We start from the raw sequence: 27,679 nt of genomic DNA on the forward strand, positions 1-27,679 counted from the left end.
CCTGGGAAGATTATTGTTAAAGCTAGCTGGTTTGAACTCGAGACCCGACCCTACCTCTATCCACTAGAATTGAACTTGGGGTTATAATGAAGCATATGAAACGAATCAGTTATAATTTCAACGTTGCTCCAGGTCTAGTTGTCTGGATTTTCTTCTTCTTTTTTTTTCACTGATCTTCAATTTTCAAGATCTTAATAGTCTACTGGCTTACTTACTTCCAAAAAGGACTTCAACTTCCAAAATTTTAAGTTTCTACCTTTATTTGTTTCGCAGATACAATTTACTTAATAAGTAGATGGATTCGAAGAGTCGCTGACATCAAAATTTACAATGGAAATTTGCCAAGTTTTCAGTAAACTATACCATTTTGTAGCTGTCTATAATAAGAAGTGCTTGTGATATTTGATTCGTCTCTACCATAAAAGGAAACATATTTAAATATTGTAAGTCAAGAACTAATCTCCGCTAATTTTATTACAATATACTGTTTTGTTACAATATACCACAATCAACCCATAACTCGTCTGTTATACGGTTATCTGGCGTAACTAAAATTTTTACAGAAAAATAAGAATTTAAATATAGGTCTATCTTCTAACGTTTTCCATTATCTTAGCCTTTATTGTCTGCTGCTCAATATATCATGTTTTTAGTTTTATTGTGTTCTTTTCTATACTTTTAGTTTTATTTCTAATGTCACTCCGCTCATGAGGGTTAACGTTTTTTGTCGTTTAAAAGTGGTAATATTATCTACACAAATTTCTTAATTGAAGATCTAAGGGCAAGAAGCCAGTAAGTACTTTCAACTTTTTAAAATCAATGTATGGATAAGTATCCATACGTTTAAGACGCCACTCTTTTCAAGGGTGGAAACTACTTTGTAGTTTAAGTAATACTTTTGTAGTGTAAAGTTTGGTTTAAATTTCAGATGAAGGCTAAATTAATAATAGCGTTGATGTTCAGATAAAGCCATTCGAAGTGCATTCGAAAATATGCATGGTTATTGTTTCTCGACTGGTCGTCCCATACTCAGCTCTTCAATTCAAGAGAAAATTGTATTGTTACCTTTTTGCTTTTAAAGCCTCTTTGTGCTTAAAAAAACATTCTTTATAAAGGCGTTCAGTCGAATGTTTTTTAGAAATGTGTTAAAAAGCAGGAAAGATTTCTGAAATTCTTTCGGAAAGATTTTGTGGGTTTTTATCAGCTGGTCACATTTTCCGAGGAGCATTCGCTTCACAAGAGGTAGGAAAACTGGTGTCAATGATTGAGTGTTCAGGAAATGCAAAAAGGGCTTCAGTTTATGCTTGTTTCGCGTTGCAACGCCTTGGCATTGTAGAGTTTGAGCGGTGGCTACTTGTTTATATTTAAGAGGTGTGTCCGCAGTTGATGGCTAGACGATCAACAAGCAGTTTCGATTCCAGTGTTTATCGTATTTCTTGGGGCCGCCAAACCGCAATAAGTCGGATTTGATGGTAGATAACCAGTTTTTTTTTTTTTTTTTTCTAACTAGCCTCCTCGAGAAGACACTTACGGGCTCGATTGCTGTCGCTTTTTATGGGCGCCCTGGTATGTAATCTTTGTACGTAGTATACTACATTTTTCATTATTTGATGACATTTGATATGGCTGGTTTCCAACTCTACTGTAAGTGGTGTCACTTTTAAGTCTTTCAGAATACCTGACCTTCAAAATATACCAAAGGCAAATTATAAACAAAGTTAAATGGCCTTTGGGATAATTTTTTACCGCAACCTATCAGCAACATAGGAAAATAAAAAAAACAGTCGATGCCAAAATTTCTTGGAGAAAGTTCTGGAATGGTTGAAAAGGAATAATCCAGTAGAGAGAAAGTGGAATTAATTTTATTGACCTATTTGCTCAGATGAGGAGGACAAAGAGAGCGCATTATTTTTTGGCCTTCTTGGGTGCTCACAGCCGAAACAATACTTGAGTATTATTAATCGTTGATGACTTGGTTGGTACTGGTAGCATTTTCAATTCTTTCTTCATAAATTTACCAGTGCTCCTTTCTAATCTACCTTCTGTTGCTAGGGGTCAAATATGAGTAGTCAGAGGCAACTATCCGAAGAAAAGAAAAAATCCTCGAATCACTGGAAAGAGATGAGGAACTCTCTGATCTAAGCGAAGATGATGAAGGAGCTGACGCAGACCCAGAATATCAACCATCTGATGAATCTGAAGATGTTGATGACACCATAAAAGCTGATCAATTGTCGATGGTGTAAATACTATGAGCTGTCGAACTAAGCGATGGCTTCTGGCAATCTTCTTTGCTATGCTAGATATTGCTGGAGGGACTGGTGGAGGAATACGTATCAACGCTACAAGACTATTTAGTGAAAACAAATTTGATTAGTTTAGGTCTATCCCCACCAAGCCGTATATGAGTGACCGCGCTACCGTTAATTCACCTCCCCGAAAACTTTGCCACCTAGCGCATAAAATGCTCGGAAATGCGTCTGTTTCTTCTGTCCTCGTGCAGCCGATCGCAAAGTTACAAGGGTCTACAGCGTCTCCAAGATGGGTCACTGCAAAGACCTTCTGGGGGAAGTATGCAAAAACAGCATTTAGATCTTTTATTTTTACCCCAGTATACGCTTGTTGGACCGTATTCCTTATAAATAAAACCTCATTTTAATATCTTGTCGTCTGCTTGCCTTAAAATTTTAGGGTGGAAATTTACTCAACCCAACCTATCGAAAAAACGCCCGACCATTTAAGGGTTAAACCTTTGAAAAAATAGTTTTGTCCATATAGTAAAAACTTTATTTTTGCTTTAAAGTTAGAAAAAGGGAGACTCGGTGTCTTTTTGTAGAATGGTACTTGCTTAGAAGTGTATGTTGCAAAGGAATATGGCATAAAAAGTTTGAGCATCGAGTTCAGCGAGTTCAGCTGCTATGAAGTGAAAGAAGTAAGCTTTCCAAGCAAATGCTGGCGTACTAAAGTTTTAACTTAAATTAGAGTACAAAAAAAAAAAAGAAATTTGTTAGTTAGCAACTTGAATTTTTTTTTAAAAGGGCATGAAAGCGTACAGTAAGAATCACTAAATGTCCTATATTGTGAATTTGAAGAATAATTGGATAATGCAATGTGTGCTACTAAAAAAAACTTAATTGTTGTTGCACTGAAACTGTATCTCCTTAAATCTTGCCATTTCGTCTTTGTTCTTTGGTGGTAAGTCTGAGCTGTGCTATTCTTCTAACTAGTAGCAGAAAGGAACTCTAATGTTAGGATTATAAGGGACAGAGTAGTTGAATAAGATGAACCAAGGGCTAAACATCAAGCAGGTTAATGGTAAGGGCTAAACATCAAGGAGGGTAGTGTAAAATGGTAATTGCACCATATCTTTTATTTAAGTTTTGCCCCTGTCTTCTATTGTAGACATTCGATTGAGAGGGGCCAGAGCTTTCAACTCGGGTACACCTCCAAGCTTGATTTTTCAACCCCTTTTCAAATTTCTTGCATTTTAAGCACGGTTCACTTCTATTTTTATGTTTTATTTTAGTTGTCCCTTCTTCTTCTCGAAGCAAATTCCGGCGTAAGGGCCTAATCCATTTGCTATTTTATTTTCCTATCTCTGATTGTAAATCCGAATGTTAATTCAACCACCCTAATGACAAAGAAGAATTAATAATCCATATTTGCCTGTGATTATTGTAGATAGCCACTTGTGTTTACTTTCAGACCTGCAAATTTTTGTACTCTAATTTTTATGTGCCTACACAACATGAAGATTTAACAAGAAAAGAGAGTAAAATTTGTAAAAGACTAAAATGTAAAATTTAACTAGGAAAGACTTGATTATTCGAGACTCGAATAAAATTCGAGTTGAACATATCTAAATCCTTCAAAAGTTTTGAACTTCACTGCTTTCCTTTTTCACAAAGAGCTGTTTTACTTATCTTGCTTTCATTTTATAGATTTGTTAGATTTTTTTTTTTACTTGTAGTTATGCAGCAAGAAGCAGTCCAAAATACGAATCGTATAAAGGAGGAAGTTCCATTTATCTGGATGCTGGCGTCGGGGAAGATCCTGATGCTGAAGAAAAAGCTGCGGGGGCTAGAGCCTTTATTGATGCTATTCCGGTGATGGTGAGGTGAACTTTTACCCTTTTTGTCCTGAAAATGATGAGAACTATGAGAGTTAAGACATACGTTTGTCTTTTTGTTGTTAATATTCTGACCATGTTAACAGTAGTATATTTTTGCAGTATATACAGTAGACCACTCTATTTTTTAAGTATATTTTGACCATAAAAAGACTAGTTTTCTGAAAAAATGATGCTTGATACCTATGACGATAAAGAAATATTTTAAAGGATAAGTTAAACAAAAATATAAGCATGGTATTTGTTGTAGTACAGAGCCTCTTAGGTAGTATATAGCTTTGGGCCATCACCAAAAAAAGTTGCCAACTTTCTGATTGTCGCTTAGTGTCGTTGTTGATACAAATGTTTTATTTTCATCACAAATAGAGTTATTACAAAAACAATGTTTTAGTTCGATGTATCACTCCCCAAACAGGTAAATTTTGACTTCTTGATTCCACAGAAATTAAAGAGATTATACGTGAACATTATTGGAAAGTGACTTGCTCCTAGACCAGTTCAGTAGAACTGAATTCAAACTGAATTCTGAATTTTTAATTTAGTAGCACTGAAGTCATCTAACTTCCGTTGTTAAATAGTATAACATATCGTCTTCCCCCGGACAGATATAAAGGAAACTGGATTTTCATCTCAAAGAAAAGTTTGTGTTTGGCTAAACTTCATTTAACCGTTATAATTACTTGTCACGGGCTATATTAGCGTGGCATCACTTGCCCTGCTATATGTACTACAAAGGGTAATCAGTTCTTAAGTGACTCGTTTTAACACTGCTACGATGAATTTGTCTGCATGGCTTTGAGCTTAGCTATGACGGGAAACCTGAAAGAATGTGTGCTCTTATGTCAGTTTCAGAGTTACCTGTCAAATGTGTGGTAGATCATGGGATCATAAACCACTCGCCTTAACTTTGATATGATGAGCGTCGGCGGGGCTTTGAGCCTAGCTATGATGGTATTTGAAAGAATGTAGTGCCATATCATAGCAGCAGAGTTACCTGTTAAGTGTGGAGGAGGCCATGGGCTGCAATCCGTCCGATGACATTAAACTTTATTACGAATATTCATCAACTTTTAAGTTACTCGTGTGAAATAAATACGAAAAACACAAAAATGAACGATAATCCAGGACAAAATTAAAGTACATAACTCACTTATACATTTGCTATAAAATAAAATACCCAAATGTTTAGGGTTTATTCTGGGTTTAAAAGCTTTACCGGCTTTATCGGCTCTGTGTTACTCACGCAAGGTAATCAAATCAGTTGAGTTTTAACTTGCGTAATTTTATAATTTTAATGTTTTAGATGCTTATATTATTTTTTAAAGTCCATTTTAGAATTAAACATTTCTCATGTAATACCTTTCCTTTTTGAAGTGTTTCTTTCATTACATCTTTTCAGTTTATGCCTTTCTTCTATTTAATGTCCAGGTTTAGAGCAGTGATTTCTGTCTTGTTTTTTTCTAAGCAATTTCCTTTCAAAAGTAAAGTCTTATACCAAATTATCGCGGTAAGATTTAATTATTTTGAGAATATTTTTCATAATCACATACACAGTTCTATTAAACTCATTCTTGCCATTTTTTGGCTATTTTTGCCATTTTTTTGGCTATAGTCTTATCAAGTTACCTCATAAGTGTAACTGGCTTAGTTTTCTTCATGTTAGAATTTAATTTTCGGCGTAACACCTATAAATTAGGTGTTGTTTTCTTAGACCGCACTGCCGTTCTAAGACGAAAAAATAAACTTTCAAATGGGGATAAATCCATTTATTTAGACAGTGAAAAAACAGGTACAAAAGTCCAGATATTTCGATCACATACAGCGACCGTCTTCAGTAAAAATACTAAAATAATAAAATAGATATGCTAGTTTCAATTTTATTATTTTAGTATTTCTACTGAAGACGGTCGCTGTATATGAGATCGAAATATCTGGACTTTTGTACCTATTTTTTTCACTGTCTAAATAAATGGATTTATCCCCATTTGAAAGTTTATTTGTTCGTGTAGAATTTAAGTCAATTATTTTTTGTTTATTCATATTTTTTTGGATAACCTGCCTAGATCTATAACTTATTCTTAATTTACTTTTTTTAAGTTAATAGTGATAGGCGAGTAAATTGTTTATACATTACAAAGTATGTGGTACTTTACATTTGTCCTTTACGTGCTAGTAGTAAAGTAACTTATAGTATATAGACCCAATCGAAAACTAATCAGTTATACACTAATAGCATTGCTTGTGAGTGTGGGTTGCTAAATACGTTAAAAAAAACTTAATAAGTGATTGAAAAAATTGAAACATGGACAGATTGGTGAGTGAAATAATTTGCTTAAAAAAACCAAAAAAAAAACAAAAAAAAAAAGATTTGCTGCACTCACATAAAATACAGAACTCGGTATCCCAAAGTGACATGAAAAATTACTTCATTTTATTGTTTAGTTGTATATGTAGAAAATAACTAAAAATGCATCAATCAAAATGATTTTTAGTCTCTTCTAGAAACAATATCAAACTTCAAGCTGTTAAAAGTAACGAGCAACTACAATGAAATATTAAGAATTTAGTTAATCTGGGTAATTAATCGAGAGTTATGTTTTATTTAAATAGGAGTCGCCTAAGCGTTGTAGATCGCGTTCTGCATCGCGCTCTCGGAGTCCATATGAAATCCGTCGTGTTACCCGGAGGGTATCAAAATCACCGTCTGTAGTATCGAAGCTAAGAAGGTCTAGTGAAAGATCAAAAAGAAGGTATTCTTCGAGTAGATCCAGGTCTAGAAGAAGAATAACAAGTCGTGAGAGAAGGAGATCGCGGTCTAGGTCCGTCGAACGAAGAAGATCACGATCTAGGTCAAGCAGGCAAAGCCCTGCGAGGCACAGACGAATGAAAAGTAGATCTACATCCAGAAGGAGAAGATCCTTTAGTAGAAGTCGGTAAGTACATATTTTTTCACCACATCTATGTGTATTTGGGGAAAGCAGTTATTATTTAAATTTAAGTGTTTAGTTGAGAGGGGGTCAATAATAAACAAAAGTTTCGGGGGCCAATAATTAAATGTAGGGTTCAGGGACCAATAATATAAAAGAATTACTTGATCATTTGAATATGAAGGAATTCGTTATGGGATGCGCACATCCCTATTTTGTGTGTTAGATTTTAACCAGTATATATAAATAGCGACGAAGACCACACTGCTTTTCCATCATAAACAATAAGTAGAACAATAGGGACATTTTTTTATATAAGACAGTGGAATGCAACTTTAAATGAATATTTCGAACCTGTATCCAAGGGCCGTCCTCAGCAAAACATATGAAGAAAAAAAAACAATATGAAAGAAACTCACATTAAAATTCAATTGTAAAAGCTAAAAAAAACAATTTTTCAAAACAAGCGTCAAAGTGTCATTACTTCAAGGAAGTTCAACCAGGACTCCTTGAACTTCCTTCAAGTAACGACGTTAGGGCTGTTTTGAATTTTTTTTTTTAGCTTTAACGATTGAATTTTAATGTGGTTTTCTTTTATATTGGTTTTTTCTTCGTTTGCTTTGCTGAGGACGGCCCCTGGATATAGGATTAAAATATTCTTTAAAGTCGTATTCCACTTGTATAAAAAATATCCCTATTGTTCTACTTATTGTTTATAAAACCAGTATATATAAGAAAAATCGGGTGAATAATCTAGATTTGGATAAATAAGTTAATTTTAAGAGGCATTAGTTTTAAATGGTTCATTATTAGTCTGGGTTCTTCAGTTTTAATGAACCCATGAAAAGTCATTGTTTGGTGTGCATTTAGGAAGATATAATTATTGGGGTATTTTTCTTTTCTAATGAGATTGACTGACTGTAATATAAATTGCATGTCATATGCATCAAAGTTTATTGACTTCATGGTCAGTATGTTTTCTTCTAGCAGAGTGGCTAAACACCGCATTTGATTCGAAGAAATTGTCATTACTTAGCATTATAAACTTGTTCGTCTGTCTGGTTTTTGCCCTATTTTTTTTCTTTTTTCAGTTGACAAATAGGCCAAATTATGCTGATTGGTTTGGCTTGGATCCGCGAAATAACATTGGCTGTATTTTTATTTTAAACATGTTTTTATCATGCTTTTGAAACGCAAGTCTGTTTGACAAGAAATAGAAAAAAAAGAGGCGTAAATATCACAATTCTGTGGCCAGACAACGGAAGATTTTAAAACGATGTCATTGAAGAAGATGAATACAAAAGTTGACTTTATAAATAAATTTAGATAAAAATGGGAGGGGAGAGGGCATACTCAGTGTGACAGAAGTCAATTTCACCCTTTAAAAGACGCCGATTTAATATTTGTGTAATCATTTATATTTTAGTACGCTGGTTGGAAAAACCGTAATGGCTCTGCTTTGGTTTATTTTAATCAGGTTATTACCTAACCACTGTCTTTTTATGCATACTGTACCCCCCCCTCTCTCTCTCTCACACACAATCTCTCTCTCTCTCTCTCTCTCTCTCTCTATCTCTCTCTCTCTCTCTCTCTCTCTCTCTCTCTCTCTCTCTCTCTCTCTCTCTCTCTCTCTCTCTCTCTCTCTCTCTCTCTCTCTCTCTCTCTCTCCTTCCTCGCTCTGTCGCAACAATTATTGACGCTCAAATTTTTACCCTGTATCTCAGTTCTATAACTTTGTTTGGTGTCTTAATCTATGCAATTTCTCATTCTTCACTTTAAGAATTCTAGTTTTTAGTTCTAGAAGTCGCGGGAAGGAAATATCTCATAGTAAACCTCTTCGCTCAAATTCACGAGCTAGATCTCCCATAACCAGCAAGGAAAAGAGATCACAAAGGTAAGTCCTTTTGTTAAGCTAGCTTAAAACTAATGTAGATTGGAGCACACGTGCCTGATTGCTGATAGAAGGGAGGAAGGGATTTATTTTAGCTTTTTTTTTGGGGGGGGGGGGTCCAAACTTCCTTAAGAAAGGAGGTTAGTCTTCCCTCCAGTGTATAAATACCTCGTGTATGTCCAAATACTTTGAAAATGGCATTTTCTGTAATTTTAACCCTAAATTTTGGTATAATCTATCCTAACCAGTAAAGCCAAGTAGTATTCGAACGGTCCATTTGATGAAGGATGGCATTCCATACAAATTGTAAAAGAATCTGGGAGAATTTGAGCTAAGCGTTTATTTTTTCAAGAGACCTATGTTTGGATGGATAAAAGCTAATATATCGTCAAGCCCTGCTAAACTAAAAATCATTTTTCAGCCTTTTTTGAGAGATCTAGGCTACCCGCTCTTCCAGAACACCCTCTCATCATCTGTAACTTTTTAGCAAAAGATTGGAATGTTGCACCTTGCTTGAATTGGAATCATTCAAAGGTTTTTAATCCTTAAGTTTAGAGAACGAAAATGGCGTTGTCCCTCCAACCCGCCTAACCCCACCCCCTACCGCTAGAGTTTTATCCACTGGTCTTATTTGCGTAAGTGTGTTTACTTCATGGAACGTAGGTGAGACCAGTCGGTAGAGAGACCAAAAACTAGTATTTTTTTCAATAAATATATAAAATTTAGAGTTAAATTAGATATTAGTTTTTTTTTTTAAATAAGCTTAAGGATTTGCTGATATAATTGGATGCTCATGTTCTGACTTGAAGCCTTATTGTTCGGGTGTAAATTGTAATTTGGATTTTCTAAATTTAGATCGCTGGAAAAAAAAATTCCTTAAAACCCTTATTTAATGTATTTCGCTCGCTTTTAAAGTTACGAGAATGTGAGACACGCTACTTGGTTCCAGGCATGACGGTATAAAGTTTTGTATTATTACTTGGAAGACAATAATGAAATAAATAGCGACGAAGACCACAGTGCCTTTCCATCATAAACAATAAGTAGAACAACAGGGAAATTTTTATATAAAAAATATATAGAAATATTCATTTAAAGTCGCGTTCCAATGTCTCACATAAAAAATTTCCCTATTGTTCTTCTTATTATTTAATAATGAATTATGGATAGATTATAAGTCGGATGTATATTATAAAATAATTTTTGTTGGTTTCGTTAATTTTTGGGTCTTCTCTCCTTTTTTCCTGCGCTGTTTTTAATTATTTAATCCTTTTCCATGGTGTAGCTCGATAAGCAAACAACAAATTAGCAAAAATGTTGAATTACATAAAGGGTTGACTTTTTTTGGTTTGGAACACAGTTACTAGGATTGGGCTGATATTATATGATTTTAAAATGTTCGTAATTGAATTATCAATAATAATTTTGCCTGAAATTTGAAAAAAAGATCTCAGCCACAAGAAATACGACAAATACTTATTAGAGTATATTTGTGTATATTGGATAATGTAAGAGTTTAAGGGTCTTGAAAAAGTTGGTGGTAAGGAACTATAGGAAAGAGCTACCCTAGGTAATAGTAGTTAAAGTTCTAAAAAACGCCTTTTGTTTAACACTATGCGGATCAAAAGAATCTACTTTTCAGGGTGATTCCAAATATATAAAATTTATTGAATTTGTAGATACCCTTAAAAACCCATTAGGGTAAGAATATGTGTATAATCTTACAAAAAAGTGGAAAACACCCCCAAAAGGGGAAGGATGTTGGTTGAAATATAATGCCGTCAAATTCAGCATTTCAGAGTACCCTCTGTAAGACGTTTTAGTTCCCTACCTACACAATGTGAAGTTTCGTAGTTTTCCAGAGAAGGATCGCTATGAATGCTTGTTTATTTGTTTTTTCCCTGGGGGGAGGGGGGTTTATTGGGAACCAGTCGTCGTTGAATATCATGTTTGGGCTCATTCGAATAGAAATTGAAATTTCAAGTTCCCTCTGGGTTTAAAGAAAAAAAAAATCATGTCTGCAAAGTAGTGTTTTTGCTATTTTGCTGTACGGGGCAACGATTTTGGCCCAAAGAGCCTAGACTGTTGATCGATTAAAAATTCCGAGATAGGCAATTGATTCAGAAATATGAAAAGTCTACGTAATCAATCTCCCAGTTTTAGAGGCCATATTTCCACACGGTGGCATATTCTTCCCTTGAGATTCATTTTAAGGTTCACTAACTTATGTACAGTAGTGTGTTAGTAGGGACGTTCTTCGGAAGGTGAAAATTTCTGTGTGCGGGTTGGGGGTTGACTGAAGCCTCAAAGGGCGAATCTTTAGGTACATTCTTTTGTAATTTTTTTTTCTTCTCTCGAATAAATATGAAGGGAAATGATGTGGAGATTTTACTCCATTACCTTCTCATTTTGCGGAGTATTTTTGGACTGAGGCTGCAACATGGGTGGTATGGGTTGACAACTCCCCTCTTATTTTATAAATATTTTAAATATGTCATGAAATCTTACACATATAAGTTTATGTATACCTGCACAGAAGGGAGAGTGGTGACAAGGGATATCCTAAAACAAAATCTCTTCTAAGAACCCATCTTTAAATTGCGAAATCAATGACCGTAACATTCATTTTTTGATGTTTAAATTTTTATTAATAACTTCATTCTTATTCATTACTATCTACAAAAATACAAAATTTGAGAGTTTTTACCGAGAAGGCGAGTTACGACTGCTTTTTTTTCTCAGGCTTGATCGTATCGAGAGAGTAGTCAACGATTACATCGGAACGCGGGTCGTTTGAATTTTAATATCTAGAGAAACCCCCAAACCCCGCCCCCCTCCCTCACACACACACACAGTTTTTTTATTTGCAAAAGATATCACGCTACAGCAGAGGAGTGATGTCTGACATTTTGACCTGTGAATAAAAAATTCTGCCCCAACGGAGCCAAAAATGCTGAGATAGTCAATCTTCTTAGAATTATCGAAAGGGTATTATAGCCTTCAGTTTTTGAGGCCGTACTAGTGGATTATTCATCCCTAAACCTACTGTCTATAAAATAAACTTTTACTATATAGAGTTTTAAACTTTTTTTTTTCGAGAAGTCGAAGGGCTATAGAGTACTGCGTAGCTGTGTATCTGCTATTTGGGAGAGGTCATTGGATTTTTACGTTGGGATGGGATGCCTATGGCCTGGAGCCAATGTTTTTAAACTTTCCTAATGTATGGAGGGACTTCATATGAATGTTTAGGGTGTAAAAGTTTCTTTTTTCATTACAACCCCTCGAGAGCATTTGCTTTTGAGCAATACAATTTTTAGTTTGACTATTTTGAAGAGCAATCAGTAAATAAAACACTTACAATACCGATTTGTTATATTTGTTGCGCTCTAAATGCTTTCAGTAAAGCAGTAGTCAAACTTTGTTGTAAAGAGCGGAGAGTCAAGGGGTTGGATCTCCCTCTACAGGATGATTCTTGTACGCTCTGAGTTTTAATTTCATTCTTTAGTTTCGTTTGATTTTTTTTTTTTTTCTGAAAGAAATTCAGCTCCAGCCTTTAGTTTGAGGGAAAACCAGAAAATGTATTTATGTGGAGGGAGGGGCTCGTTCCTAAAAAAATTTTTCCTTACACTCAGTTTTTCAAAACTGTTTTGGAGGATACTTGGGACTGATCCTAGGGGGAGTCGGTGAAAATTTAGTAAGCGTAGGGTTCTGGGAATGCTTGGGACTAATTTTTGGGGAAATGCGGCTATATCTCTTTTGCGCGGACACAAAAAAATTTGGAATCGGTGAGGATTTAGCAAACATAAATATATGTGTAATATTTTTTAGGACTCCAACGCCTAAAACTGTTCCCTCGAAAAGCTCGCCAAGGAAGAGTGCAACACCATCTAATGCGCCACTTAAAAGATACTATGGAAGGAAAAAAGAAGGTCAGTCGTCGTCAAGTGAAGAGACAAGCGATATTGAATCCTCAAGCCAAGTAACTCCTGCTCAAGCATCATCTGTTTACGCAAAGTAGGTTTCTCTTTCGAATGTTGTATTGCAATTACGCTGGTTGTAAAAGGACAAATTCATAAAAACAAATAGTAGCTTCCTCGGATTCCATAAAACCTAATACAAATATATTAATAGTGCTGAATTTACCAAAAAAAGAGTATATTTCGATTTGGTCTATTTTTTTCAAATGTAATTACGAAATGAAATTTATGTTACTCTTTTTTATGTTACAAATTAGTCAATATTCTTCCTTAGCTCTCTAAAGCCCCCGATATCATTTCTTCATATGGGCAAATTCGGCCTTTAGCCCCAAGGCAGCGGTTCCCAACCGATTTCGAGCCGTGCCCTACCAAGACATTTCTAAAATTCTGATGCCTCCCTCGTGGTATTTAAATTTTGTTATTCAAAATTTTACGTGTACACACCTGAAGGAAGCTTAAAACGCCATTAACGTGTTATCTATTTTTGGGTCGCCCTCTAGGCTTTTTTTATATTAATGGTAAATATTGTCTCAGCACAACACTTTTTTATAGGTTCCACTGCTACTGAACCCTCGTGTAACTGACTCCAGGTTTCAACTGAACCCCTGTGTTGCTGCATCTATGTGTAGCTGACCGCCCTTGCAACTTAACCCTCGTGCAGTTCAAATCCCGTTTAATTGAGCCCTCGTGCAACTGAACTCTGTAAAACTTAACCCTCATGCAAGTCAACCCTCACTTAACTCAATATCCGTGCAACCCAACCACATTCAGCTCAATCCTCATTCAACTCAACCTCCGTGTAATTCCATCCTTGTGCAACTCAACCCTCATTTGTTTCTAGCCCCATGCTACTCACCTTCTGCGCAATTCGACCCTGATTTAGCTCAGTCGTCATTCAACTCAATCAACGTTTAACCCAAACCGGTCTGACTCAACCTCCATTCATATCAACCACATTCAGCTCAACCCTCTGTAAACCAATATTATAACTACAAATGTAATTCAGTCCGTTTTATCGTAGGTGACAAAAGCTGACTCGAATAAAATTGTCATTATTTGTTGACTAATTCTTTTGTGTCTTTTCTTTTATGCCGCTTCGATGTAAAACTATTCCCCTCATAAAAAACGATAATTTATCCTTCTGTCCTTTATATTTGAAAATTAACAGAGCTTTTCATACACAGGGCCCGAACACACTTGAAGGTCATGGTTGCAGCAATAGCTGTACCCTAGTACGGGGAAAGCCCATAGTGGCAAAAATCTTACAAATACATTAAAAAAAACAAAAAAACTATCTAATAAGAAAAAGCTGATTCAGAAATGATAGCTATTATTTGAATTAATAGTAAAAGTTTATTTGGAAAAAAATTCTGTGAACTTTTAACAAGAGCCGGAAGTACTGATGTCTCCTCTTTTTGTGTTTTATTTCTCCAGTACTGATTGGGCTCTAGACTATCGTAGAAAGCTGTTTAATTTATTTGAAATCTGTACGGGGAAAGAAATCAAAATCTGGTCAAGGAAAACTGGATAAAGTCCTACTTGAATGGAGTAACTATTAACTTTGCCATGCACAAAAAGATGCACAAAGCAGCATCCTGACAGAGAAGCATGAGAAATTAGTTGCAATCGCGGCTTTGCCGGCTCTTTGTCTTTGGTCCAAGTTAGTTTAGATTGCCCAAATGAGTAATATAAGTTAGAAACTCCTAACGAAGCAAAAGATATATTTTGGGCTTCTAATCAGTACTAGTTCAAACTTATTCATTTGCCTTGAGTTGAGTTCAGTGAAACAAGGCTTAATTTAAATATGGGTGAGTTACATAAGGGTTAAGTCAAAAGAGGGTTGATTTAAACGGGGGTCCAGTTGAATGAAGGTTTAGTTAAACGGGATTGAGTTATACGGGGGCTCAGTCAAACGAGTGCTGAGTTAAATGGGTTTGAGTTGCACTGGATCAAGTTGAACGGGGGTTCAGTCGCACGACGGCCAGTCAAATGGGGTTGAGTTACACGTGGGTTGAGTTGCACGAGGGTTCAGTTAAATGGGTTGAGTTGGATATGGGTCCAGTTAAACGGGGTTCCGTTAAATGTTGTTGAGTTGTATGGAAGCTCAGTTACATGGGTTCAGTTATAAGCGCACCCTTTTAATACAATATATAATGTCATTGCAACACTATCAGGTTTTTTGTGCTCTTTAAATGCATTTGAATGTGACGTCATTTACATCAGAATTGTTTTTTTGAAATAAAGGCTCTAAAGTAAAGTCAGCCAAAGGGTGTGTGTAGTGCCCGTGACCCAACAAAATATTACCATGTCCCACCGGTGGGGCGTGTGCCCCACGTTGGGAATCTCAGCCCTAAAGTATCTAAGGTCATCCCAATCCTTAGCTATTGCTTTTGAGGATTTCTTTTTAATTAACCCACCATTAATGCTATTGAGATCAAAAACATCCTTTTGCTCTCAACTAAGTTATTTCGAGTGATGCTATCTACTCAAGATTTCAATTTGGTGGGATGTTGACCATCCGTTTTTGTGTTTTCTCTCCTCACACCATTTACGATATTTTTATCTCCTTGGTATGTGAACCGATTTGGTACAGCTCAAGCCTTAAGATAGGCACATAGATTCAACAATATATCGTCTGGACGTACTGGCCTTTTTTTTCTTTTTTTTTTTCATGCCTGAATTAGTTTTTTTTATAAAGAAGGGAGGAAGATGGACTGCAGATCGTCACCTGGGTGGACGACTCTGAGCTTTTGTGTGATAGGCTCGACTCCTATACCCCCCCCTCCAACGCCTTAACTATTGACCAGAGTTTTGGATGTTCCTTATACGAAGAATTTTACGCAATGGAAAAAAATTGAATTTGAATTACTACTACTACTGCTAACAACTCACTGCAGCACCAAGCGCCTGAGGCCAACACAGCTACGCGTGCTCCTCCTCCATCCCAATCTGTTCAAAGCCTGCCTATTTAACACTTCCCAAGAAGTTTCCATTTCTCTTAAATATTATCTTACGACATTCCCCCACATTCGGGGGCGACCAACTTTTTGTTTGGCCATAGATGGCTGACTGACAAGGTCGATCTTGGGCAATCTATCATCCGTCACTCGCAGAATGTGTCCTAGCGATTTCAATCTTTCTCTCATTATCCAACAGTTCGTGGTAACGAACTGTAAGTAAGGAGCAACCCGGCTCAATAGTAACCGAAAGTCTAAAAAACGAAATTTTGATACCAATAAATACATGAACAGAATCATATTTTTATGCTGATTTCAAAAATATAAGTTTCATTAAGTTTAGTTCTACCAGTCAAAAGTTAAGTGCCTGAAAAAATTTGCCTTATTTTCGAAAAAAATTGGGAAACAATCACTAAAAGTCATAGAACTTTAATGAAAATCACGCCATCAGATTCAGCATATCAGAGAACCCTGCTGTAGAAGTTGCAAGCTCCTATCTGCAAAAATGTGGAATTTTGTATTATTTTGCCAGAAGAAAGATCACGGATGCGTGTATTTTTTTTCTTTTTTTCAGGGGTGATCTTATCGATCCAGTAGTCCTAGAATATCTTCAGAGGGCTCATTCGAACGGAAATTAAAAGTTCTAGTACCCTCTTTGAGTGACCAAGAAAATTGGAGGGCAACTTGGCCCCCTGCCACGCTAATTCTTTTTCCCAATGTCATCCTATGAAAATTTAGATAGAGTCATTTTGTTCAGCATATTAGAAAATCTAATAAATGTGTCTTTGAAGATAAATGAGTCCCCCAAACTTCCCGGGGGAAGGGCTGCAAATTTTGAGCTTTGCCCGCTATTTTCATATTGTAGGCTATTGGTTAATGGGAAGTATACAGACGTTTCTAGGAGAGATTTTTTCTGGTCGGGGGGGGGGTCACGGGGGAGGATCTTTCCATGGAGGATGTTTCCTTTTGAGAAGGGACATTTAGATGAAGGGGGTGCCGGATTTCCCAGCATTATTTAAAAAACGATCAGAAATTAAATAAAAAATCAAGTTTTTTTCAACGGAAATAAGGAGCGAAATTGAAACTTAAAACGAACAGAAATTATTACGTATATGAAGGGGTTCCCCCCTAGTCAATACCTCGCTCTTTACCTTAATTTTTTTTATCACTTTCAAATTGAACTCTAGCGTAATGAGCGAGGTATTGACTAGGGGGCGAACTCCCTAATATACGTAATAAAAACATTCTCGTAATTCGTAAGTTACGCCAGAACAAAATTTCGTTTTAATTATTCATGTACGGTGAGCCAAAATCAAAGCTGCATTAATTAAAAAACATTCAGAAATTAAATAATAAAAAAACAAATTTTTTTTAACTGAAAGTATGGAGCGACATTAAAACTTAAAACGAACAGAAATTATTTCGTATATGAAAGGGGCTATCCCCTCCTCAACGCCTCGCTCTTTACGCTAAAGTTTGACTCTCTCTCACAACATTATTTTTAAAATAATGAAAAACTTTAGCGTAAAGAGCGACGCGTTGAGGAGGGGACAGCCCCTTTCATATACGGAATAATTTTTGTTCGTTCTAAGTTTTAAGGTCGCTCCTTACTTTCAGTTAAAAAAAAAACTTGTTTTTTTTTACTTAATAACCCTAGAAAGTGGGATTGACCCACATTTTTCGCACAGATTGCTGTTTCAGATACGGTCAGCCAGTCGGGTATCCAAAACATTCTTTATGCAATTTTTTTTGGAAAATGTTTTGCAAATACTCCTCTGTTTTTTGGAGCCTCTACGCTTCAGAACTATACCTGACCACAGTCATCACTGTAGCTTCCAATAATCTAATCTTGGTTCGCAGCTTTATCTTTCTATTCTTCCAAATGTTTTTCAAATGTGAAAAAAAAAAACCCAGGGCCTTGGCTATATGACATCTTCAGTGTTCCCGCCATCTTTACTAGTAATGCTACTTAGGTAAATGAAGCTATCCACTTGATCGATCTTCTCGTTACCCAACATCATCTCTTCACCTCCACTTACTTCTAGTCTTAGCGAATTAGTCTTCTCAACATTAATTTTCAAACCTGTTCTTGCACAGGTTTGAAAACCTCTAAACATTTATTCATTTTGCTAACATTTTCATCTAGGATAATCTAAGTCTAGGAGAGTTTTACTTCTCCAACGGATTCCGTGTTCTCCCATTGCCTTTCCTGTGCTCCTTAGGACGAAGTCCATCAAAATGGTCATTGGCAGCGCAATAGCGCTGCCTAAGTAAAGAACGATGTGGGCACAATGTTTTTTTTTTTTTCCTCCATACCCGGGCACTTCGTATCGAAGGAGTTATCGTAGAAGCTTCGAAAAGGGCTCATTCAATTGGAAATTGGAGTGGCTAGTGCCCCTTTTAATAGTCGAAATTAATTGGAGGGCAACTAACCCACCTTTCACGCCCAACTTTTCCCGAAACACATCCATTCAAAATTTTTAGATAGCCATTTTGGTGAATGCTGTGTTAAGTTGTGTAAATTCCGTCTTTGAGAATGACAAATCCCTGACAGCCGTCAGAGCAAGGATTGTAAGTTTAGCCCTTGGGGCATATAGAGTTTTTATAAAACATGTTGTCGTAGAAACTTAAAAAAGGGCTCGTTCGATTAGAAATTGAAATGGCTTGTGCCCTTTTTAATAGTCGAAAATAATTGGAAGGCAACTAACACCCCTTCCACGCCCACCATTTCCCGAAACACATCCTATCAAAATTTTGAGATAGCCATTCTGTTTCACGCAGTTAAAGTTCAGGAAATTATACATTTGAGTAGGACACTCCCCCCACAGACTTCAGGTCAAGGGTTATAAGTTATGCCCTGGGGGCTTATAAGTTTTTATTGAAATCTTTGTTGTAGAAATTTGAAAAAGGGCTCATTCGATTGGAAATTCAAAGGTCTAGTGTCCTTTTTATTAGTCGAAAGTGATTTGAGGGCAACTAGCCCCCCTCTCTCGCCCACCTTTTCCCCAAACACATCCAATCAAAATTTTTAGATAGCAATTTTGCTCAGTGTTGTGGATTTCCAGATAGAAATTATGTTTTTGAGGAGGACACTCCCCACCAGCCCTCAGGGCAAGGGTTGTAAGTTATGCCCTGGGGGCATATAAGGTTTTTATAGAACGCGTCGTCGTAGAAACTTGAAAAAGGGCTCATTCGATTGGAAATTGAAATGGCTAGTGCCCTTTTTAATAGTCGAAAGTGATTGGAAGGCAACTAAAACCCCTTCCTCGCCCACTATTTCCCCAAACATATCCAATAAAAATTTTTAAATAGCCATTTTGTTCCACGCAGTTTAAAGTTCAGGAAATTGTACCTTTGAGCAGGACACTCCCCCCACAGTCTTCAGGGCGAGGGCTATAAGTTATGCCCTGGGGGCACATAAGGTTTTTATTGAAATCTTTGTCGTAGAAACTTGAAAAAGGGCTCATTCGATTGGAAATTCAAAGGGCTAGTGCCCTTTTTAATAGTCGAAAGTGATTTAAGGGCAACGAACCCCCCTCTCACGCCCACCTTTTCCCCCAACACATCCAATCAAAATTTTTAGATAGCCATTTTATTCAACGTAGTTGAAAGTTTTCTAAATTAGGTCTTTAAGGATGACAACCCATCCCCTCCCCACAACCCTCAGGGAAAGGGTTGTAAGTTATGCCCTGGGAGCATGTAAGGTTTTTATAGAAAGCGATGATGTAAAAACATCAAAAAGAGCTCATTCAATTGAAAATTGAAAGGGCTCTTGCCCTTTTAATAGTTAAAAAGAATTGTAGGACATCTAACCCCCCCTTTTAGACACACCATTTCCCCTAAAACGCCCAACAAAAACTTTGACGGAGCCATTTTGGTAAAAATTCTGGACCCATTTAAACAATAGGTCACTGCTGATGGCATCACTCTAAGAGCACTCATTGTACGAGTTTTCAGCTAGCCCCTGCACGAATACAAGTTTTATGGAGAAAATTGTTGTACAAATTTCGAAAAGGGCTCATTTGATTGGAAATTAAAATTGCCCTTTTCAATTGTCGAATGTGAGTGGAGAGTAATTAACCCCCCTCTCACGCCCACCATTTCCCCAACACATTTAATCAAAGTTTAGAGATAGCCATTTTGTTCAACGTAGTTGAAAGTTCTGGAAATTAGGTATTTAAGGATGATAAACCTCTCAGAGTCCCCAGGGAAAAGGTTGTAAGTTATGCCCTGGGGGCATATAAGGTTTTTAATGATAGAATTGTGGTAAAAACTTTAAAAGGGGCTCATTAAATTGGAAATTGAGAGGCCTAGTACTCTTTTTAATAGTTGAGAGTGATTGGAGGGTAACTAACCCCCCTATCACGCCCACCATTCCCTCAAACACATCCAATCAAAATTTTCGGATAGCCATTTTGTACAACGTAGTAGAAAGTTCTGGAAATTAGGTCTTTGAAGATGACACCCCCCCAGCCCTCAGGGCGAGGGTTGGAAGTTATCCCCTGGGGGCATATAAGGATTTTATTGAAAGCGTTGTCGTAGAAACTTCAAAAGGGCTTATTTGATTGGAAATTGAAAGGGCTAGTGCCTTTTTTAATAGTTGAAAGTGACCGGAGAAAGACTAACACCCTTCTCACGCCCACCATTATCCCAGACACATCCAATCAAAATTTTGAGATAGCCATTTTGTTTAACGTAGTTGGAAGTTCTGGAAATTAGGTCTTAGAGGATGAAAATCACCCTCACACCCCTTAGGGTAAGGGTTGTAATTTATGTCCTGGGGGTATATTAGGTGTTTATAGGAAGTGTTGTCGTAGAAACTCAAAAAGGGCTCATTCGATTGGAAATCATAAGGTCTAGTGCCCTTTTTAATAGTCTAAAGTGATTGGAAGGCTTGACATTTTTATAGTAAAGATCGATGTGGGTATAATGTATTATTATTTTTTTTTTTTTTTTTTTTTTTTGTCAGGGCACTTTTTATCGAAGGAGTTTGTAGGAACTTCGGAAAGGGCTCAGTCGATTGAAAGTATAAAGGGCTGATGCCCTTTTTAATAGTCAAAAGTGATTGGAGGGAAACTAATCCCCCTCCCACGCCCACCCTCCCATTTGACTTCATGTTTCAAAACTAGATTAAATCAAAATGCACTGTGTTCATGCTAATTCCCAATAAGGCATCTCAGCAGTAACCCACGAACGACTGAGGTTATTATGTTCAAACTTTCGGGGCTGCTTCTGCTCTTAAAATTTCACCAAATAAAAATAGCGTAAATGTTTCCAAGCTATCAAAGAAAGTAAACAGATTTTTTTGCTAATGGTATCAAGTTTTCCATTTCAGGTCAACTAGAGGAGGTATGAAACTAAATTAAACACTACTATTTGTGTCCAGATTTTTAAGAGGGTTTATGCTGTTAAAAATTGCTGAAAATTTTTCTCCAGCATACAAATATTAGGCCAAACTATAAATTCTTAAAAAAACGAAAAGGTTTAAAGTATTATTTTCTTTTTCTCTGAAAAGACTATATCAATATAAAACGAACAGAAATTAATTTAAAAAAAAAATTCCACAAAATAAGTTTTTCAAAGAAAAGTAAAGAACTCCAACAAACACAAAATGAGCAAAAATAAAATCAAATAATCTACCAAGCGTGAAACTACCACAAACCAACACCGATAAATAAATGAAACCCAAAACGAACAGAAATTAACATAAGTTGGGCTCAAAACCCCTATGCCTTCCCAAGGCCAGAACATAATTTGTACTTTGCTGAAAAAAATACAAATAAGATAAGATAAGATAAGTATACTGATAATAAGATACATATACTGATAATTAGTAATCAAAATGTTAATATTATTTGATTTATTAAAGTTATAAAAGTAAAAACATTTATAATTTTTTCAGTAAAGTGCAAATTATGTTCTGGCCTTGGGAAGGCATAGGGGTTTTGAGCCCAACTTATGTTAATTTCTGCTCGTTTTGAGTTTGACTCGGTTATTTATTATAATTTCTGTTCGTTTAATTAATAAATATAAACGGGGATAGGTAGCAATGCTGCTTAAATACTGATTTAATACGAAACCAACTACTAACCACATTTCCTACCTTAACTGCAGCAATTTGACCACTGTCATCACTGTAGCTTCCAATATTCTAATCTTGGTTTGCAGTCTCATTTTCCTATTCTTCCAAACTTTTTTCAACTGTGAAAAAAGACCCTGAGCCTTGGCAATTCTATTTTTAGTATCTTCAACGCACCCACCGCCTTTATCAATAATACGACAAAAATAAGTGAAGCTATCCACTTCATCAAACTTTTCGTTACACAATGCTACCTTTTCATCGTCACTTATTCTTAGCCTTAGTGACTTAGTCTTCTTAACATTAATTTCCAAACCTATTCTAGCACTCTGAACTCGCAAAACATCTAAAACGTCATTCATTTTTTTACACTTTCATCTACATCAGCATAATCTCTTTCCAGGAAAATTTGTCTTCTCCGTGATTTGATTCCGTGTCTCCCATTGCCTTTCCTGTGTTCCTTAAGACAAAGTCCATCAAAATGATCCATATAAAGGGCGATAGAACACAACCCTGCTTAACTCCTCATTTAATACTAAACCAGCTACTAATTACATTTCCTACCTTATCTGCGATAATTTTATTCTCGTACATAGCACAAATCACTTCAATGTATTTATCTGGCATACCATACAAGGATAGGACCTTTGTTAAAGCTCTTCTATCAGCTGTATCAAACGCTTGCTCATTATCAATAAAACTGAAGACTGAAGGGGTTTGATGACTCAGGCCCTTCTCAATTATTTATCTAAGAAGGAAAATTTGGTCAAAGCAATCACTCCCCTTTCTAAAACCATACTAAAAACATACTAAGTAATTTGCTTCATACAGAAACCGAGTTAGTACCTCTATAATTACCACACTCATTCTTATCACTTTTATTTTAGAGGGGTTTAATTAGAGTTTTCCTAAAATTGCTAAGTACTTCCCCGTTTTTAAAAATCACATTCAAAATCTTCAGTAATTTATCTTTTACTTCATAACCGCTATGTTAAAAAAAAAAAAAACTCATTTACCACACTATCAGCACCTCTGATAGTGTGCACTCAGCACTCTATCAGAGCACACTTAGCAATCAGAACATTCAAAGTGTCCCAAACTTTTCATTCTTTTCTATACCTTTTCCTGTAATCACAAATTAACGCATTCTCAAAATGTACTGTTCCTATCTTTAAATGGGACAAGTCCAGGTTGAATATTCCCTCTCAATTTATTAACATGCTAGTACAACATTTTACTTCAAATTGGTACAATATTTCCAATTGTATTGGACTTTATCAACAATACACCATTTGAATATTTAACAAATAGCTGTCCAAGAAGAAACAAAGCCCTCAAGACACTCGAAACGAAGATATATTAGAAATGGAATTTTTAATAAGACAGTGAAAAATAAAATTAAAAACTTTTTAATGTAAAAATAAAAGTAAAAGTCCGAATATTTCGGCTTCACATCTGGAAGCCCTTATCAGCAGGAAGAAAAAACGAACAAAACACTTGCCTACAACAAAGGCTATACAAAAAAAGCAAAAAGAAAGACGAGAAGAATGCTCGCATTTAAACAAAGTCCAATAGGTTATAGAACCAAAGCGCAAATAATTAAGTATTAATGCAATATATCTGGTATATATATACCATTATACATATTATTGTACAAACGCACATAATTTTTATTCTTGTGCATTTTACTTTTGGTAGACTTTTTTTTATTCAAGCGTTGATGTTTTAGCATGTACCCGTCGTAGCCTGTAACGCATCGAATGTACGTTAGTAAAGTAATGTTAAGGTATTGCAAAGTAATGCTACCTACATTAATTTATTAATTTTTCCGAGCACCGAAATTAGCATCTGGGATACCGGTTTTTTTATACTTTTAAATTTTTTGGTCACCAGAATTAGCAAATTGCTGCCCTCCCCCGAGCACCGAAGCAACGACTTTAGTTTTACCGGCAACTCTAGACCAGTTTTTAATTCCTTTACTCTCTTACTTGATTATATATGGGGTTTACTAAAAACAAAAAGAATAATAATAAAAAAAAAGAACAACAAAAAACTCAACCCTTCTTAAGCTTTTGCCTGCTTGGAGTAACCCCTTAAACATAAGAATAAAATTTTAAAAGAGACGAAAAGGAAGAAAAGAAAAAAAAATCTGCACTTACCCGACTCCTGGTCGCAACAAGCCTTCCTAACAACAACTCATTCCACTTACCAACACAACCAAAAAACCCTGCTTCCATCCAACAAAATATTTAAACAATTTGTTTTCTTTCTTTTTGGTGTTTGGGGAACTTGAGAAAGATAAAATTCAATTTAACTATACTTCAAGAATCATGCAACATGATACAAACTGTTTTAAGATCTCTACGGAAATCACACACATTCACCGAATTTTTCAAAGATCGGGGCAAATTATTCCAAACATTTGGTCCAATAGGACATTGAAAATAAATATCTATTTCTAACAACTTGAGATGTCCTTACATTATAAGCCCATCGTGTTTGATAATTGTTTATTTCTTTACCAGAAATAAATAAATTTAGGAAACTCTTAGGAACTAGTTTGGAATAATGCTTATGCATGAATAACGTATGATAAACTTTTCCTAAACCTGACCGAGGAATAATATTTAAATGTACATTTTGAGATCTAACTGATGTTTCTTTACTATCTCCAGTCAACATTTGCAGTGCCATGTTGTGCATCACACCTAAATGATCCAAATGAACTGAAAACGTACTAGACCATATACTCACCCAATATACCAAAAACAGGTGGACTGAAGAGAAATAAATTAATATCATCACATAATTCGGGAATATATTCTTTAACTTTGTCATCATTCCAACATTTCTTGCAATGTTACTAATAATAAAAGACTTTTTAAAGCTAAGGTATACATCAGCAATAATACCAAGATATCTAATATTATTGGAACGCGTGACTGCGTAATCATCTATTGTATAGTTAGAAGACCTACCATATATAAGAAAATCTGATTTCTTATGATTTAACAACAGTCTATTTACTCTCATCTACTTATCTATACATAGCATACCTGATTTTTCATTGTTTCTGTTGAATCATCTGAAGTCTTCGCTGCCACAGTAAAATGGGTATCATCAGTAAAACTGGGAAGGATAATCTTAGATTAGAATATAAATCCTGGGTATTATTTATCAAACTCATAACAAAAATGCTGAAATCATTAATGTATACTAGGAATGAAAGCGGACCTAATATAGAACCCTGGGGCACATCAAATTCAGCTACTCTTTCACTAGACTTAGCATTAGACACTTCTACATACGGGGCCATACCTCTCAAAAAGGATTGAAAAGGCTTTAATGTCTTTCCTCTAATTCCACAATTTTCTAGCTTCCACATTACAATGACATGGTCAACAGTGTCAAATGCTTTTAACATATCTAAGAAAATAGACGTTACTTTAAAACCCTGGTCTAGAATATCATTTACAAACTTAGTCAACATTAAAACTGTCTGTTCCGAAGACATCCCTTTACGAAAACCAAATTGATTAGGATGAAAAAACTATCTATTCTTGAAAAACTCAGATACTCTAATGTTTTTAAGTGTTTCTAACATTCTAGATATAAGAGAAAGGAGGGATATCACCCTATAATCATATTTTTATCTCCTCCTTTAAATAAGGGATTACCCGAGCACCTTTAAGGCATTCAGGCACCATAACTTTAATAAATCAAATAATATTAACATTTTGATTACTAAATATCAGTATATATATATTAAACTGACAATGCGCATTCATTTGTTTTTTTGTTTTTTCAGTAAAGTGCAAATTATGTTCTGGCCTTGGGAAGGCGTAGGGGTTTTGAGCCCAACTTATGTTAATTTCTGCTCGTTTTGAATTTGACTCGGTTATTTATTGTATGTTCTGTTCGTTTTGGGTTTCATTTATTTATCGATGCTGATTTGTGGTAGTTTCACGCTAGTTAGATTATTTTATTTTTGCTCATTTTTGGTTTAAGGGAGCTCTTTACTTTTCTTTGAAAAAATTATTTTGTGGAAAAAGTTTTTTTAATTAATTTCTGTTTTGTTTATGCTCGTATTGACATAGTCTTTTTAGGGAAAAAAAAAATAATACTTTAAATCTTTTCGTTTTTTAAGAATTTATAGTTTGGCTTGCTATTTGAAGTCCGGAAGAAACTTTTCAGCATATTTTAAAAACATACACCCTTCTGAAAATCTGAACAGAAATATTACTTTTTAGTTTCGTTTCAAATCTCCTCTAGTTGACTTGAAATAGGAAACTTGATACCATTCGCAAAAAATCTTTATACCTTCTTTGATAGCTTGGATACACTTACGCTACTTTGATTTGGTTGAATTTTAAGAGCAGAAGTAGCCCCGAAAGTTTGATCATAATACCCTCAGTCGTTCTTGGGATACTGCTGAGATACCTTATTGGGAATTAACATTAACACAGTGCATTTTGATTTAATCTTAAGACAACGTTTAGTTTTTAAACATAAAGGCAAATGGGAGGGGGGGCGTGGTAGGGGAATTAATTTCCCTCCAATCACTTTCGACTATTAAAAAGGGCATTGGCCTTTCGATTTCCAATCGAATGAGCCCATTTTGAGTTTCTACGACAACGCTTTCTATAAACACCTTGTATGCCCCCAGGGCATAAATTACAACCCTTTCTCTAAGGGCTGTGAGGGTGGTTGTCATCCTCTAAGACCGAATTTCCAGAACTTTCAACTACGTTAAACAAAATGGCTATCTCAAAATTTTGATTGAATGTGTCTGGGAAAATGGTGGGCGTGAGAGGGGCGTTTTCGCTCTCCAATCACTTTCAACTATTAAAAAAGGTACTAGCACTTTCAATTTACAATCAAATGAGCCGTTTTGAAGTTTCTACGACAACGCTTTCAATAAAACCTTATATGCCCCCAGGGCATAACTTGCAGCCCTTGCCCTGAGAGATGGGGGGGTTTTCATCCTCAAAAACCTAATTTCCAGAACTTTCTGCTACGTTTAACAAAATGGCTATCTGACAATTTTGATTGGATCTGTTTGGGGGATTGGCGGGCGTGAGAGGGGGGTTACTTACCCTCTAATTACTTTCAACTATTAAAGATGGCACAAGTCCTCTCAATTTCCAATTGAATGAGCCCCTTTTGAAGTTTTTACGACAACTCTCTATAAAAACCTTATATGCCCCAAAGGCATAACTTACAATCTTTGCCCTGGGGGCTCTAGGGGGTTTGTCATCCTTAAATACATAACTTCCAGAACTTTCAACTACGTTGAACAAAACGGCTATCTCTAAACTTTGATTGAATGTGTTTGGGGAAATCGCGAGCGTGAGAGGGGGGTTAATTACTCTCCACTTACTTTCGACTATTAAAAAGGGTAATTTCAATTTCCAGTCAAGTGAGCACTTTTTGAAATTTCTACATCAACTTTCTATATAAACCTTATATGCCCCCATGGCATAACTTACAACCCTTGCACTGAGGGCTCTGATGGGGTTATCATCCTAAAAGACCTAATTTCCAGAACTTTCGACTACGTTGAAAAAAATGGATATCTAAAAATTTTGTTTGGATGTTTTTGGGGAAATGGTGGGCGTGAGAGGGGGGTTAGTTGCCCTTCAATCCCTTTCGACTATTAAAAGAGCACTAGCCCCTTTAATTTTCAATCGAATCAGCCCTTTTTGAGGTTTATACAACA

The 27,679-nt window shown here is 35.8% G+C and overlaps 1 protein-coding gene across 2 annotated transcripts in view; it reads left to right on the plus strand.

Annotated features, from left to right (window-relative positions):
* Positions 1-27,679, plus strand: part of LOC148950199 (CLK4-associating serine/arginine rich protein-like) — a 93,010-nt gene that overhangs the window by 36,107 nt on the left and 29,224 nt on the right. For both annotated transcript variants that reach the window (XM_089092215.1, XM_089092216.1), the window contains exons 6-9: positions 3,971-4,112; positions 6,740-7,062; positions 8,852-8,950; positions 12,776-12,961. In XM_089092215.1, the coding sequence (XP_088948341.1) occupies positions 3,971-4,112; positions 6,740-7,062; positions 8,852-8,950; positions 12,776-12,961 (750 nt within the window). The remainder of the gene's footprint in view (positions 1-3,970; positions 4,113-6,739; positions 7,063-8,851; positions 8,951-12,775; positions 12,962-27,679) is intronic.

The sequence above is a fragment of the Artemia sp. Qi Xiang Cuo genome, chromosome 7 (genome assembly GCF_049724085.1).
Source record: "Artemia sp. Qi Xiang Cuo chromosome 7, ASM4972408v1, whole genome shotgun sequence".
Taxonomy (NCBI): domain Eukaryota; kingdom Metazoa; phylum Arthropoda; class Branchiopoda; order Anostraca; family Artemiidae; genus Artemia; species Artemia sp. Qi Xiang Cuo.